Source organism: Aythya ferina, assembly GCF_964211825.1.
Source record: "Aythya ferina genome assembly, chromosome: 20".
Classification (NCBI taxonomy): Eukaryota; Metazoa; Chordata; class Aves; order Anseriformes; family Anatidae; genus Aythya; species Aythya ferina.
The window spans coordinates 2,364,568-2,380,882 of record NC_140318.1 but is presented as its reverse complement, the minus strand read 5'-3'; the positions used below and the strand labels follow the sequence as shown (position 1 = coordinate 2,380,882).

At 39.7% G+C, this 16,315-nt stretch overlaps 1 protein-coding gene across 2 annotated transcripts in view; it reads left to right on the top strand.

Annotated features, from left to right (window-relative positions):
* Window positions 1–16,315, top strand: part of DAB2IP (DAB2 interacting protein) — a 210,784-nt gene that overhangs the window by 14,807 nt on the left and 179,662 nt on the right. The window contains exon 1 of one of the 2 annotated variants that reach the window (XM_084493797.1): window positions 15,051–15,105. The exons of the other annotated variant lie outside the window; for it this stretch is intronic. Within the exon in view, the coding sequence (XP_084349923.1) occupies window positions 15,066–15,105 (40 nt within the window). The 5' untranslated portion in view covers window positions 15,051–15,065. Of the gene's footprint in view, window positions 1–15,050; window positions 15,106–16,315 lie in introns of those variants that run through there. 2 annotated transcript variants of the gene reach the window in all.

Sequence of the window (16,315 nt, the reverse complement as noted above, 5' to 3'; positions counted from 1 at the left end):
ACTGACAGCCCGAGTGAATGATGCTGATTGATGCTGAAAGGTTCGGCTGCAAGGAAGCCAGGAATGCTCTCGCTGCTCACCCTATAACTGCAGCTGTTCCCCACGTCTGGGCGCTTCCAGAGCTCACCGTACTCGAGAAGGTGAAAAGTGTGAGGGCAGACTTTGAAAGTTATTCTGTGCAATAGCCTGGGTAGGTAGGGTTGCTGTTCTCCTTGCAAAAAAAATTTTTACAGATAGCAAGACAGAATACAGTTCTATCATGCAAGCTATCTTTTTCCAGTTCTGAGCTGAAAATTGATAAAAATAAAAATGAAGAAAACAAAGAGCCTTGAAGTTTAGTGAATTTAAAAAAAAAAATAAAAATTCCTCAGGATGAAAGTAAGGAATAAAGGAAGAAGTCTGTCTATACTAAACTTTTCTGAAGCATTAGGTCCAAAAAGGGGCTTGCATTAGTAAAAGCTAACTGCTTTTAATCTATTGTAAGACTGCGCTGTTACGAAAAAGCTTCTGGCTGAATTATACGTTCACTTATGTTTAAGCAGAAAATCCATTAGAGGCATAGAGGCCACAGAATAGATCTTAATTTCAGATCGGATAAAAGGAAGCCAAGGCTGAGAAACCAAGAATATGTGGTAGAAGCTTAGAAAACTAAGTCAAGGGAATCAAATTAAAGAATTCAAAGAAATATGGAATGATTTGAAGGCCAAAGGAGGGCTGACATGAAAACCTTATATTTCTGATGTTAGTGAAGAGAAACGACCCATGCAATGTTGTGCATTTACTAGTTTAAAATATCAAATACATTATTTTCAGGTAACAAGTGCGATATGGAGAGCAGAGGTTTGATAGCAGCTGTGTGCTCGGGAAGGCCTTCACAGCAAATGCTCCGTTTCCACATGGAGAACAAGCAGTGCTTTCGGCTGAGTGCCCTTCCTGCTTCAACAGCTCAGCGTTGATTTAGGAGGATGGTTATTACATATCAAATGCATGCTCCTTGAGATCAAAACCATGTTCCTCTTGAGTGCAGATGAGTGTGGCTTACTACTACTCTACAGGGTAAATCTCACCATTGGTACTCCTGTATTTATCTGAGGCTCTGCTCCGTGGAAGGGATTGGGCCCTCTAAAGGGGGCTTGTGCAGTGGGGTTTGTTGGCATGTCAGAAGGATCTGGCCTGTCTGAAACTTTTGCTTCTGTTCTGATGACTCTTTCAACAGCATTATATATATGTATTTTTTTTAGTTCTTTCCATTTTCATATTTTTAATAAGGGAAAGTAGTACACAAGCAAAAATAAATGTATCTAAACAAATTTAGGAATTCTTGTTTTGAAGCATAAAGCATCGCTGTAAGTAAGTTTAGAGAAAAACCAGAAAAGCCAGCACAGATTCTGTGGTAAATCAGTTTATGAGGTTTGTCCAAAGCATTCTGTAACCCTGCAGTCAGTGTAACTCAACATCTATTCTCTTTGTTAAAGGGAATACTCAAATCCATTAGTTAATTCAAGCTGAATAAACTCTATGGTGTTTTCCTGCCAAATACTATAAAAGGGAATATTGAATTGTTCCTTGGAAAGGCCCCTAGGATCTGTCATGTCTATTCAGTTTTTTTTTTAACTAAGATCAGATTTGCTCCTGCATCTTTATGACCCATCATAATCTGAGGCTTGTTCCGTACACTGAAGTAAGAATATGAGCCTTGTGCTGCTTCAATTTACAAAAATGAGTGTGGTGAATCCAGCGATACAGCACTGGAGCCTGTTTCGATTCAGTCTGATGGCCATGTACATGTACATGTGCTTTCCCATGTACAGATGCAGTTTTGTGTATTTTCCCTGTGCACTGCTGTTATCTAGTGCAGGTTCCTGGTCTCAGCTGCTTTGCTAAGAGGGGAAATGATGAAAAGTTTTACAGAGCACTATTGGTGGCTGACCCATGATACAGTTGTGCTCATTCCTCCATTGGCCTGCTACATGAACGTGCTTGCCCTGCTTCAGCAGTAGTCTCTGGCAAGAGTAGCAAAACATGACCCACCTTCTCTTGCAGCAGTCGGAGGATTTCATTACCATTGGAGTTATTAATGACACTATCACACTAGCTCATTTAGGTGTCACTTGAAAACTATGTAATGGCCTCACCAGGGAAAGGTGAACATATGAGAAACCATGCAGGAGAAAGGAGCGTCACTGAAAATGCTGAAGCCTTTGAGTGTCCCAGCACTGAGCAGTGAAGCAGCGCTGCTGTATGCTTCAGTACACAGGGCTTGGCATCTGCTTCGAATGGCAGAAAACAGATTACCCAAGCTATTTGCTCTAGCTAGTTAAAATGTGGTGAATGGCTGGAATATGGGCCAGAGAACATTTTGGGACATGCATGAAGGAAAATCTTGGCAGTGGCTATTATACTGAGGCTGTCAGAGCCGATCAAGCAAGAGCAGGATAACACTTCTCTACGCAAAAGACACCAGAGAAAAATAAAGTGCAGCGAATACGGGAGGGTGCGCCTCTGACACCTGTAGCCTCTGGTATACTGTGAAGCCGTGAGGTGAATATTGCCACATGTATCATATAATCTGTTTGTAGAACAAATCTGTCTTTGCTTATGCTTCTTGTTTTGTATGTGTTCTGTTCACTATGGATAATCAGCACATCACAGCACAAAAGTTGTCCTCCAAAGCAAAGCACCGGAATAATAAATGATGGGTCTTCTTTACAGGGTAGCAGTGTAGGGACGTTGGCACGTATATGGAGAAGAGCTAGGCAACTGTTAGAGCAGTTGCTGTACAGTACAGTACATCATTTCTAAGCATAGCTGTAATGAGATTTTACAGATACAATTTTTCCACATTTAACTTATGCTGCGTGTATTCAGAGAGTGAAATATCATCCAGGGAGACCTTTTTGCCATTGGAATAGCAATGCCTTTTCTTTACAGCCTTCTTCTTTGCCTTTGTCCTGTTTTGAAACTTTATGCTCTTTTTCTATAACTGTGTGCTATCTTTATATAACCCAGGTAATATTTCACAAGCATTTCAATGGACAATGGTGCTGTCAAGGACTGTGGTGCTGCTTCCCACATTACATTGCTAAGCAACATACAATATAGCAGCATGATACCCTGCTGCTGGTAAGAAGTCAAGCTCCAGTGTTCAGTAAAATTATTCTGATCTACTTTCCCATCACACAGGAATCAATTGTTTCAGCACATAAGTAAAGATTTGTATTAATAGTAACAAATTCATACAAAAGTTAGATTTTTTTTTTCTAATTCCCAAGTGCTAAGTACATACACATTAGTATTTTTTTCTTACTCGGCCCCAGAGAAGTTGGTCTTTGCCGTTTTGCCAGTTAAGCAGCTTTCACTGACTTTGACAAGACTTGTTTTAATCAAAGCATCAATTAAGTAAAATGCTTCTACTTGGAAACAAGCTTGTTTTGCTCATCAGCTTAAATTACACATGCTTGAATGCCTTGCTAAACACAGGTCAACTTGAGAGCAGCAACTGGATGTCAAGTCTCTGTTCAGAAGCAAGCCAGATAGTTTCATGTATGACATTTCATCCTGGAGGTCAATTTTGCCAGCTGATATCATCTCTAAAGAAACAGATGCATATTTCAGTTCCATTCTTGTTCATATTTTTTGAAGAAAAAAGTAAATAGGATTATCACTCAAAACGTTAGCTCCTTTTTGAAAGGATGATGTCTATCTAAAATATTTCAGTAGATCATGAGAGGAGAATTCACTTGCAGGTTCAATAAAGCCCTTCCTATCAGTTGTTTCTCTGATGGCTTTTAAAAGACATTAATACCAGTTATGCTTATTGTGCCTGAGTGTGGAAAACTTTCATGTTGTTGCTATCAAGAGTTGTTTCAGCATTTTACTGTTAGCATTAGCCACTGATAGGGATCAAAGTAGCTATTGTATTATTAATTTGGGATCTGAAGGAGTTGGAACACAGGTCAAAGTTGGCCTTATCTTCAGTAATGAAATCAGGAACTGTGTGATGTGGAGTGAGTCAGTGTCAGCGCAGACAGCACTGCGGCACAGTGGTTACTGCTAAGAAGGGCTAGGCTGGTCCTGGGGGTGGGAGGAATTCTGGCCCACCGAGAAGGTATTTCACAAGAGAAAGCTTGTTCAGCATGGGGATGGTCTCCCCTGGCTGGGTGTGGAATCTCTCTGTGAATGCTGCTCTTCTGGTAGCCAATTTGGTGTCAAGGCCTTTTCCTTCTCCTGTGTGCCAGCATGCCTAATGCTTTACAGCTGCCTGGCAGTGAGAGAAGGCCCAGGTGTGGACATCTCTCTTTTCCACAGACTTCTGTTCCCATGTCTTAGTTTAAGAACAGACAACATTTTAGGAAGATCTGTACCTCTGGAAGTGTGGGTTACTGCTCTAGGTGACGTATGAAAGAAAATACAGGCTTGGAGGACCCTAGTAGTGTGTATGGGGTGAGACAGAGCAGCTTAGTGTGAGAGAAATGGTCTTAGTTTGAACAAGAGCAGGGTAAACAGATTGGCTGATAATGCTGAATACCATGCAATTTCCTTTTAAATTACCAGATGGGGAGAGAAAGGAATATAAAAAGAAGTGAGAGAAAAGGCAGCTAATGTTGAACTGGAATAAAATGTTGCCAAGACATCACGAGAGAATGAAGAAAGGGAAATGAAGGGAAATGAAATTGTCACTTCACACAAGAGCTCAAAGAGCTTTGAACCCCCGACTCCAGTGCCTAAGGTGCACTTTATGTAATCCTGGGAGAGTCTCGGTTTGCTGCCATGCCCGGTGTGCCTAGAGAATCAGAAGTGGGGAGGATCTGTTTGATGATGACAGACCCGCAGCAGAAGAGAAGCCTGATAGAGGATATCACAGCCTGTGCAGACTGACAGGCATTTCCTAGAATCAGGCAAAGCTAGCTTCATCTGACACTAAAATTATTCTATCAAGTGTTGGGAACTGATTATAGAAATCTGTTAAATCTCCTTGTCAGAATAAGAAGGCAAATCAGGACACTGCTAGATCAGATAAACTAGGCTGCCAAAAAAAAGGAGGAAAAATGTTCTTTAAGTTCTTCTAACCATTCTAATAGTCTCAGTTACTTTAACAAAGCTAGAAGAGAGTCTATTCTATAGTGTCTGAAAATGATAATTCTGCTCAGGGAGAGGAGTATATATATGTCTGCAGATGATGCTGAACAGTCGGTAGGATCAGCAGCTGAATCTTAATGCAGTTATATACTGCAGTAGGTCAGACTTGGTAATTCCAGTTAGATACCTGCCAATTATTGCATATATGGTATTCACAGGGCCCTGCATTCGCAGAAGTAGCGTAGAAAGGCTGAATGGAAGAGGTTTGCTTTTGAATATGCTTGAAAGCATGCAGAGATATAATAGATGTTTACTAAAAGCTAGCACATCTCGAGTAGTGTTTCCTAACCTGTGTGGTCCGTGGACTGTTCATGGTCTGTAAACTAGCAGAAAATGGTGTGTGAAATAATAACAAAAGACAAAATTACAGCCAAAGCAACATGCACCTTCTCCTATTTGCAGGTTTAGAAATGAACAAATGAGAAGGAAAACAAAACCATAAATAAACACTGAATGTTTGGATCAAATTTTTCGTGTTTGTAAATGAAAACTGTTGATTGGACTACATAATTTGGTCCATAGTTTTTTCCAGAAAGGCTACGTCTTCCTTAAATTTCAAACAGATTGTGAAGCAGGGATCTGAGGGTTACTTACATAACTAAACACTGAAATTATTCTTTTGGCTGGAGCATTAGCAGTCTGTGCTTTAATTGTCCCTGGTAATTTCTAAGGCATGTGTGTGTGCATAAACATACGTATGGCTATTACATGTGGCCCGCTCTCTCCAGCGGGTAGGTTAAGCTTGTTTCCTGCAGAGCTGGAACCCAGGCACAGATGCACCAGGGCCGAAAGCAGAACTGTAGGAGCTTACTTCAGCTCCACCCCATGCCTCTCTGGTGCTGTGGGTGACGAGGAGGTGACAGTCACAAAGTGGTGTAGACCTCTCCTCCCCATCTGCTGCAGGGCCATGTGTGGCCTTCCAGCACACGCTCTGGCCTTTGCACAGGTCTCAGGTATCTGTGTACGAGTACACAGGAGGTCAATCAAGCATGATTAAGAGCAAAATTCCTGAAATATAAAGGGCCTAATATGGAAAGCAATCCTAGAATCTCAGATGCATTGGAAGTAGAAAAGAAAGAGCATCAGGTAAGAGTGGTTAAAAGTAAATTAGAGAGAAAAGAGGTGAAGTTTTGGGAAGAGACAGTTGTTTGCCTTGTGGGAAGTGACAGTAGGAATATCAATAGAGGGGTAACCTCTGCAGAGTGGAAAACCACTGGCTTCTTTGATTTGCCTGTGGGCAAAAATATCTAGAAAGTATGTATTTTGTGGAGAAGGAGGAAAGGGAAAGGATAACATAGACAAAATGAGTAAGTCTGAATGGGAAAAGACGACAAAGCACTGTACACCTCACTGGAGCTTCTAGAGGAGATTAGCTATAAAAGAAGATTAGTTATAACAAATACTTTACTGAGTGGAACTTGAAGTGTAAGCTATGCAGAAAGTGCCTGTATGTGAGAAAAACAATTATCTCCATCATCTTCACACAAGGAGAGGCGAACTTTTGTACTTTATTTTTGCTTAAGTAAATTAGAATGATTTTCTTTAATTTCTTGGCCAGTGTCTTTGTAGCTGTGTTGCCCAAATTGCTGCAGATAGATGTTAATTCTGTTTTACCTTAATCTGTACTGACTTGAGAAATATTTGAGGGTAAGTGGAAGAAGCATTCCTCACCTGAGGGCTAATCTGTGGTGTACCTATAAACCAAGATAGTGGGAAACTGTTGTAGTTTCCCCACACATTCTGTAGATAAAGCAAAGGATAACCCTCACAGGAGCAGCATGGACTGATTGGAGGAGTATTATAGGGGTCAGGAAAGGAAGAGAGTACAGATGATAGATTATTCAGGAATTTTTATTCATCAGAGTAATGAATAGCAGGTTTGAACCTCGCAGTCTTTTGTCACATGCCAAGATGAGTATTTATTTTCTGCCTTTTCACTTTACCCTTGCTTTTTCCGTTGATTTCAGTGAAGTTTCTCATTTTCTGTCTGACTCTGAAATGAGATTTGCTGTTATGTACTTCATACCCACACCAATATCTCAACAATTCCATGGAAACCTTGGGTTAAAAAAAAAAAAAAGGTTTATCTATGTCATATGGTTAGATCTATTTCTGAAGTCTTAGCTCAGGCAAAACTAATTGAGTAGGAACAGAGACCGTATTCTCATACTTTTATTCTGCCTAAAGCAAGAAAGAGTATTGAAGAAGTGAATGTGAAATCAGAAGTTAGCGGACAACAAAGAGGTAGAATGACAATAATATGCCAAAAAAAAAGAAAAAGAAAGAATAAGAGAGATGATAGAGGCCTATTTTATCAGAAACAGATTAGAAACATGAGGAAAGTATAAGATGTCATTTATCTTGTGTTTCTCTCTTCGAGTGACATAGAAAGAAACAAAAATTAGTTCAAAATCTTTGCTTTTTGTTGTGTGGATTTCACATAAAGCAAAAGACCATATGGAGTAATTTATCCTAAAAAGCTATTAAAATGAAGAGGCTTCTTGATATGGAAGGACAACAATTAGCTGAATCCCTAAACAAAAAGGGAGAGAGTGAGGAAATGACAGGAAACAATACGGGAAGGAAAGAAAGGAAGAACAAATAAGCTCAGAGCAAGCAGCCTTGACAGCCTTTGAGGACTCAGAATATGTCTCTTTCTCAGTGCAATAGCATTTTTCATGTGCCTGTTTCTGTAGATAACTTGCAGACAGAAAGAAATACATATTTTGATGCAATATTTCTATGTTGTAACTATGGATGCATGGGAAAAATCTACTGATTTGCAGAAACCAAGATTTCAGAGGAAAAGATCTGGATATGGGTTTTCTCCCCAGTTAATACTCAGTGTGACATTAGTATTCATCTTTATGGCTCCATTTCTTTACAACATTCAAAGCCTTATTCATGCCATTTACCTTGCTTGCATCTGTTTGGAGATCACATAAACTGGATGCATCTGAACATTGTACTTGCTTTTTGTAACCTTTCATATTTTTGTAGGATTTTACAAACTTAGAGCAATGGATAATTCACTACAAGCCCTAGGTAACAGGGCCCTAGGGTCCAGGCTGGAGAAACAAATATCAGTTAGTCTTTATCCCATCACATCCAATGCAGAAATAGCAGCAGAGCAGCCCACTCTGAAAGAGAGATTATTTTCAGTATGTAAAAAGAGAATTATATATTTTAAGTGCTCAACCAGGCCTATTTTTCCAATAGATGTTGTTAAGGATATATTAATTTATTTTGTTCATATGTTATTTTAGCCTGAACCTTCATAGAAAACTCAGATGAAACTTCTGTCCATGTTTCAAGAAACAGCACTTCATTTTCACCATTTTGCTGTTTGATAAGATGCACTTCAGAAGTTGTAGTCATTATGAATTTTGTTTGATGCAAGGAGGGACCGTGTAACTTTTCAACATCTTCTCTTTTAAGATTCTTATCCAATGTTTGAGCACCCTCAAGTATCCAAAGATTCTGCTAAGCATTCAAATGTTTGTATTTCTCTGAATTGCACTTTCCATTGCTACTTTTTGTCCAAGTTTTTATTAATGATATATCATTATGCCAGTTGCTATTGTATTACATTTACATAACATGGTATCAAAGAACAACCCATTCTTTAAGGCCGTCCACTGATTAAGGAAATATATGTTGGTTAGTGAATGTGAAGAAAGCTGTTGCAGACTTTTTTTTTTTTTTTTTAAGAGCTGAGAAAACAGAGAATGCTTCTTGTTCCTGTTTCTAGGAGACAACTGCAAAAACATAGTTAGGAATCTGTAAAGTCAGCTAGGGCAGAATCTCAACAGACAGCTTGGTAAATTGTGCACAGAACTCTGCCTGTTGTAGACCTTTTGTTATTTTTGCCCAGGAGTCCGTTTAGTTTTATTTTCCTCCATTAAACTGCCAGGAGGATTTTACTGAAGAAGCTCAAAGATCCTTGCATCAGTTTGAAGCGTACAGTAGCAAGAGGTAATGTTATGTTCTGGTTACTGTGAAAGAATGTCCAAATAGCATTATTCATTTTTTTGGTCTTAGAAACATTCACTGCATTAAATTGATTGTTGGCATATTTCATGGTAGAATATTCAATGAGTACTCCTTGCATAGCCACAATTTATGGTTAATGTGTTTTCTAATCATGATTACAATAGAATCTGCAGCTCTGAACCATTTTGTTTGGTAGTTTGTGGCAGAGTTTTGAATAGAGATATAAAGCTCAATCTTTTCAGAATCTGAAGAACTGGCTTATTTTAAAACTCTTGGAGCCAAAGATGGTTCAGTAAGTTACATGTTTTGAGCACATATCAGATACTGAACTGCTCGTGTCCCAGAATACATCTTACAAACCAAGCGTCCTAATGGTTCACAAAAACACAGAGAGCATTGAAGGGAAAGATGTGACAGACACAGCCTCTTGCACTGAAATCCTAGGGAATGTCTTTCACAGACTCTTTCTTCAACACAGGTCTTCCAGCATTTCATGCTCCATTTAATTGTTACACCTTCTGTTTTATTTATTTATTTATTTATTTATTTATTTATTTATTTTATTTCCCTGTGGTGGGACTTTGCTTAGTTCTGGATGAAAAGTTGCCACCTTACATGTGTGATTACGGAGCATCACTTTCTTGAGAAAATTGGGCTAAAACTCTGGTGATTTAGTAGTATAAATTTCCATCTCTCCAAATAAAGAATCCTTAGAGAATGTCTGTCCTGTTGCTCCAGATTATTATTCATATTCCAAAAGAGTACCCAGCTGAGAAAAAAGGCTTCCTTATGGCTCTGGATAGCTCAGCAGACAAATATCCCTTTAAAAGTTGTTGAGTACTAAGCTTAAAATAGGTTATAGTCTTCTCTTAACAAGACTTGTGCTAGCAGGAACATTTGCATGGATAGAATGGCATGGTTAGAATTGGCAACTGGGGCTGCCCTGCTACTGGGGCTTCTTGAAGATCCCAGTTATAATCAGATTTGTTAAATTAAATGGTTGAATTGCTATCAGTTGCTGCTGAGGCAGGGGAATTCTTCCTACCAACATGAAGTAACCAAGGATGTATCATTTTTCAATTTGTGCTTGTGTCATCTACAAGCACATTTCAAGCAGCAAAACAGCACAATAGGACTTTGGCATGAACTTTTGGAGTATGATCATCTCTGCATTTGCTGTCCTGGGCAAGATAAGCTGCATCTCAATGTGAACAGACCCAGCCATGAAGAGTGACTTTGAAAACTTGCCAGGTAAAGCCAAAGAAACTGTGAGGCTGGTTACTTGGTATGAATTGTTATTCAGCCTCACAAAAGAAGAGGCTTTGACAACACCCCCAGTAACCTTGGCAGACTGTTTTGTTAAGCAGGTCTGTGCTTCATTGGCTTTTCAACTTGCATGCATTCATTGCTCCCTCCTACATATGAATTTATGTTTCAAAGAAGGATTGTATGGTGGCGGGCAGCTGGGGCATCATGCTGATCTTTTACACTGGCTAGCAACGACTGCATCAAAAAGCAGGCAGCATAATGTACCACGCTTCCGTTTCTCAAGGGGAAAAGCAACTGAACCTCTTCTCAATTCTTTTTCTAGATGCGCAGCCTAAAATTTTTTCTCTTTATTTTAAATAATGGAGATCTTTCCATTTCCAACTTGGTCCTCTCCCATAGTGTGACACTGCTGAAGTGACAGACTGAGAAGGAATCCACAGGAATTGGTTTTGCACACGTACTAGCAACTAAGGTGTAATAGATGAAATTTTTTACCTGCTTGTGCTCTAACAGACTCACTATAGAACTATTAGAACTTTAAATAGTTAAGGCTCTTCCAGTTTTTGTAGCTTTCAAACTAAGTCACAATCATGATTGCAAAGAAGGTGTCCTGCAGCTTTATGTTTCTGTGTCTTTATTTAAAATAGTGGAGTAATCATGTTTACTTGGCACAAGCAAGACGTAGTCAAAGTTATGACGTACTTCAGGGTTGTCCTGGGGCTGTTGGAGATAACACATCATTTTGCTAGCATAAGATCTATCAGGAACAAAGTAAAAATTATACCAACATGGTTTTCTGGATGAAGAGTATGTTGTTTTCAAAATGTGCTTTGACTCTACTTATTTATATATACAGGTATTTCTACTTACCTTTTCCTAGAGACCTTTAAAACACCTCGTAGAAAAGAAAGTAGTTTTCATAGTCTTCTCAGTTGACTGTAATTCATTGTCACTATGCATAAAATAACAAAACCTGGTCCAAAAAGACTTAGGAGACAAATCCTTTCCCTGGAAACAAATTGAAGTTATATCCCCAGATCTCTACCACTTCAAACTTAAACTGTATAGCTTGATGCAGAAATGTTAACATACTTTGTGAAGAATAACAAACAGGTTAAATATAGATTCATGTAGCTGATAACAGAGAGATGAGCTGATTTGCCCAGAGTTTTACAAGAAGTTAATAGCACACTAAAAGCAAGTAACATCTTTCCTGTTTACAATTTCAAGTTACGGCATGAGCTAAAGGCAAATGTGAACTAAGATTCCCATCTTTACTGGAAAGAAAGAGGAGTTAAGTAGTAGTAGCTACCAATTCCTGTGACATAAAGTCTTACACACTGAACACAGCTGGAGTATGGCAGGTAGATGGTGTTAAAATTAACATCATGCAGACATTAGGCAATTAGAACGTCCTTTTTTTGTCTTATAACTGCCTATCTAGGGGAATGCAGAGATGCTCTGATTAGACAGAAACAGAGTACATTTAATTTCCACTTCCTTCCAACCATTTCAAAATTCCTTCCTTGAAGAGTCAGCTTTCCCAAACTCTAAATTTTGTGTTCTGCTTAACCTCATAGGTATTCCAGAGAATATGCTAGCTAGACTTCTCTTTCCACACTCATTAGTTCAGTGTGCTTGGCTCTTTTCCTAGGATTTGGTCTAGCATAGCCTCTGACCATTCAGGCCATTTGTCTGAAAATCATTTCCCTCTTTACTTCTGCAATTTTCCATTCAGTGCCTGAGCAATTAAAATCCCTAGTGATCAAAGCCCTGGTCTTCCAACTGTCCCTTTCTCTTCAAAATCATTGCATGAGCTACTTTTCTGATGGCATGAGCTGTGCTCAAGCAAAGAGTGCATGACAATAGCTTGGTTGTTAGAAACTGTGAGTAGTGCCGTAGCCAAAATATTGACATCATTCTGACTGGCACATTAAAGATTAATTTTTACTAGGACTGTAACTGCAGAGGAGCAAATCATTTTGATGACATTAAAGTCAAATCAGTTCTCATATAGAGTCATTGAGGCCTAAATAAGTATTATTTCTCACTGTTCCTGTCTCACTTTCTTGGTCTTGGCTGTTTGGTTAGGGTTACCGGCTTATTCTTGATTCACCACGAGGAAGGATTTCACAGGTGTTTATTCCTTCCTGGTACTAAATTATCTATGAAAAGTACATTATGTATCCACAGTTTCTGTTTCATGGAAAAATACAAATTCTCTCTTTATATGATTCCTGTCAATTGCAACGAGCATTACAGCGCTCTGTACTGCTATACATGGATGAGCACGGAGCTCTCAGCATCTGGAGTTCATCTCCTGTGACCTAGGCAGGCCGTGTTAATGAGTCACCATGTGTGTGTTGGTGCAGTTCCAAACCCTAGGATGCAGGGTAGCCAAATGGTTGGGACTGCTCGCTCCCAAAATTAACCTAAGACCCTTTTATTCCAAAATTTCCCCAAGTCCCTTCTATTCTTACCATGGTCAGCTTTTGTTACGTCAGACTGGAGGGATGTAATGTGTGTGTGTCAAGAGTTAACACACTTTTTTCTCTCATGTACTAAATCCTAGACTGTATATATGACCCCGAACAGGTGGAGGGCTGCAGGCAGACAGAGTGCCGTGTTCCTGTAGTCACAGAGTAGGTGGCTTTGTGGGGAAGGTGGAAAGAGGGAGGGTTTTTGTTTTGTCAGTGAGGGGGAGAAGTAGTGAAGTTGTAAAGAACATAGGGAGCGTAGGGTGCTAGGAGAGAGAATATAGGGTTTGCAGCACTGTAATTTAGACCAAGGCAGAGATCTCAGAACATTATTTAATAGGGACTATATACTGAGCAATACTTAAAACAAATACATGGAAATGAGTTTTTCTTCTATTAATATGGCATAATTCTCAAGAACAGTACTAAAGTGTTTTTGTAAGGTACAATTACAGCAGAGTCATATCAACCTGCTAGGTTAATTTCTCCATACAGAACTGCATGTTTTTCTCCCTTCAGCCAGCCATTCATTTGTCCGCCTACAGCTTGTAGCACCAAGCATGAATACTCAGCTCTAAAGCACAAGTTACATGACTCTGTAAAGAGTGAGCTAGTAAGGCAGAAGCATTACCCAGGAGCACCAAAATAGAAAACCCTGCGCTCTGTTGTCTGCCTCTGAATCCTGTGTCATCATCCCTGACAAACCTAAAATGCACTAAATCTGTTGTAGGTGTTTAGAGTGATCCTTGCCTTAGATTTAAACAAAAGCTTTTTTTTTTTTTTTTTAGCGAGATAATCTTAATGCCTTTGCTGGAGTATTAAAGAAAGAGTTTGAATAACACATTCAAAGTAATATTGATCCTGAAAGTCTGGATTTGGAGAATTTTTCCAGGGTTGTTGTAATGGCATAACTTCACCTTTCAGAGAAACACCTTGGTTTATAGTTGCACATTGATACTTTTTTTTTTTTTTTTTTTTTTTTAGATGTCTTCAGAGAAAGTAAAATTATGTATTTCTCAGCTAGGTGATGGGATGGGTCGTCTTCCTCAGTCCTGCTTCTGTATCATTTATCTGAGAAGTTCAAAGCAGTTAAAGTTGGGAACTTTCAGCTGTATTCTTGTGAGATAAGGCACATTTCAATGTCTGCTATAGAAAATTAAGGCACAAAGAAGAGTTCTGAATTCTGTGAGGTCTCAGGGACTTAGTGGCAGACCCAGCAGTACAACAAAGGTGACCTGACTCCTGGTCCTGCGACCTAACCGCCAACTAACATTATCTCTGTTTTGAGGGTCTGCAGTTCCAGAATCTGGTGTCATGTATTGTCTGATTCTGCCAGAGCCAGTGCTTGCCCCCAGCTCGTTTGCAGAAGGTTCCCAGAAAGCCAGCTTAGCAGCAGCTCCTGGCTTGGCAAAGGAGGGAAATGCGGGACAAGGTGCCCAGCAGACGGCTGTTGCTGCAGCAAGTTGCAGCTGCCCAGCGCAGAGTCCCCGAGCTGCCTCCCTGTTCGGCAGTGGCTGGTCTATTCATTCTGCAAACAGCCTCTTTCCGTTCCAAGACAGCCCTAGGGACACAAGGGAATGGCAGAGTTTATTATAAACTGAGTAAAGGAACAGACTATTGCTGGAGGAGATCCAGGGTTATAAAAGATTGGAGCGGGGAGGAAGGGGAGGAGGGAACAGGACATAATTTGTGTTTGTGTGGGAGGGGGTGGGTACTGGTGGCTTCAGAAGGCATTCCCCAAGCCCTCAAGACCTTTGCTGGTTTTGGTGCGATTTTCTGCAGTGCGTACCGTGCTGTGTCAAACCCCACTTACTTTTTATTGTATCAGTCATTCTATTTATGCAGCAACACGGATCGGAGAGCGCTTGCAGGTCCTGTTCTGAATGAGCTCCGCTCTCTGCCAGCTCAGCCTAGTTACATTGCTGTAACTTATTCTGGGGGATGGGAGAAAAAGGTTGCTGCTACTTTAAATATAATGCATTAAGAGGATGCTGGAAAAAGGCCTGCATGCTGTAATACCCAGCCATCTAGTTGGAAAAGCAGCCAGATGTAATACAAAAGAAGAAACACAGCCTCTTATGGATGCAGCACTAATTCATAAATCAGGTGAATCAGCTTAGGCAACTGCTGTGTTTTTATGCCTCTGCTGCATGGAGAACTGCATGTTGGATGCTTTTATTTGAAGTAATGGAACCAGATAATCCCTTGGACCAGGACAACTCCAATGGTAAGAAGTAGAAAACATAGGAAAGAGGAAATAAAGGATTGCGAAAGAGCGTCTGAGTTGCACATCCTACTTAAGGCACAGGGTTAGGCATGTGTTTTTACTGGCTTCTGCATGGATCAGTAGAAATGAGTGCGGTAATGTGCTTCACATTATCTTAAAAATCACTCTGTTTACAGGGTTTCAAGATAGGCATGTAGTAGACAGATAGAAACAGGGTGTTATAAGAAGTAATCCAGCAGGATTGGTGCTCTCCTCATTAACCTATCTCCTGGGCAGAGAGGAGAGTAACCTATTTATTTTACTTTATTCAGTTTGGGGGTCTTTTTTGCTAGTGAGAAAAGAATGTAACTTTATGCTGTGTGTCTGTCAAGCCTAGCATTTGGAAACAGTTTCTTTATCTGCAGAAAGCTTTCCTAAAGGCAGTTGCAGTGAGTAATTTGCTTAGAGGGATATATTTAGCTGTGGACCACATAAATTCACCCTGGAATTAAAGTCTGTGGTTAAAACTGCAGCTATTCCTTGGATTTATAACATTCCACATGCTGATGTTCTGCTATCTGGTCTGTTAGAAGACTTACAAAAGGCATAAATTGGGGTGAAAAGTTGTTTGCAATTGCAAATCTTACCTTTTTTTTTTCTCTGTTAGTAAAGTGGATCAGCTGCATTGAGGACAACAAATTGTTTACATTTTTAAAAACCATTTAAGATTGTGTTTTTCAGAATACATTGATTCTCAGCTCTTTCATATGTATTTAGTGCTATTCGGTATGCAGTCTGAAATCCACAAAGTATTCCACCTTTACATAGATAGGGTTCAAGAGCTACCTCTGGAATTCCTGCAGCATATTTTCTGCTGATAACCCGGAGCTCTTAGTACAACGTAACTGCAGTGTTAAGATCAGGGTAGACCTGAAGCTGTGCGGAAAGAATGTGGTTAAGGGAATGAAGTAACATTGAAACTATGTGAACAGTTGACTGGACAGATATAAGTGGGCAGCGCTGCTTTACTTCGGGCTCTGTGCCGTGTTGAAGTTGAATTATATAAAATAATCAAGGACAGAATTCAGTGTTTTTCAGATGATAATATTTACCTGAAAAAGTTAAGGTAGAATCACAGTTCTTTTATTTTTTATTTTTTTTTAATGTAGTTATATTAGTTTCCCTCTGGAACAACAGCATCTACCTCTTGTGTCTTACACCTCCTCTTATG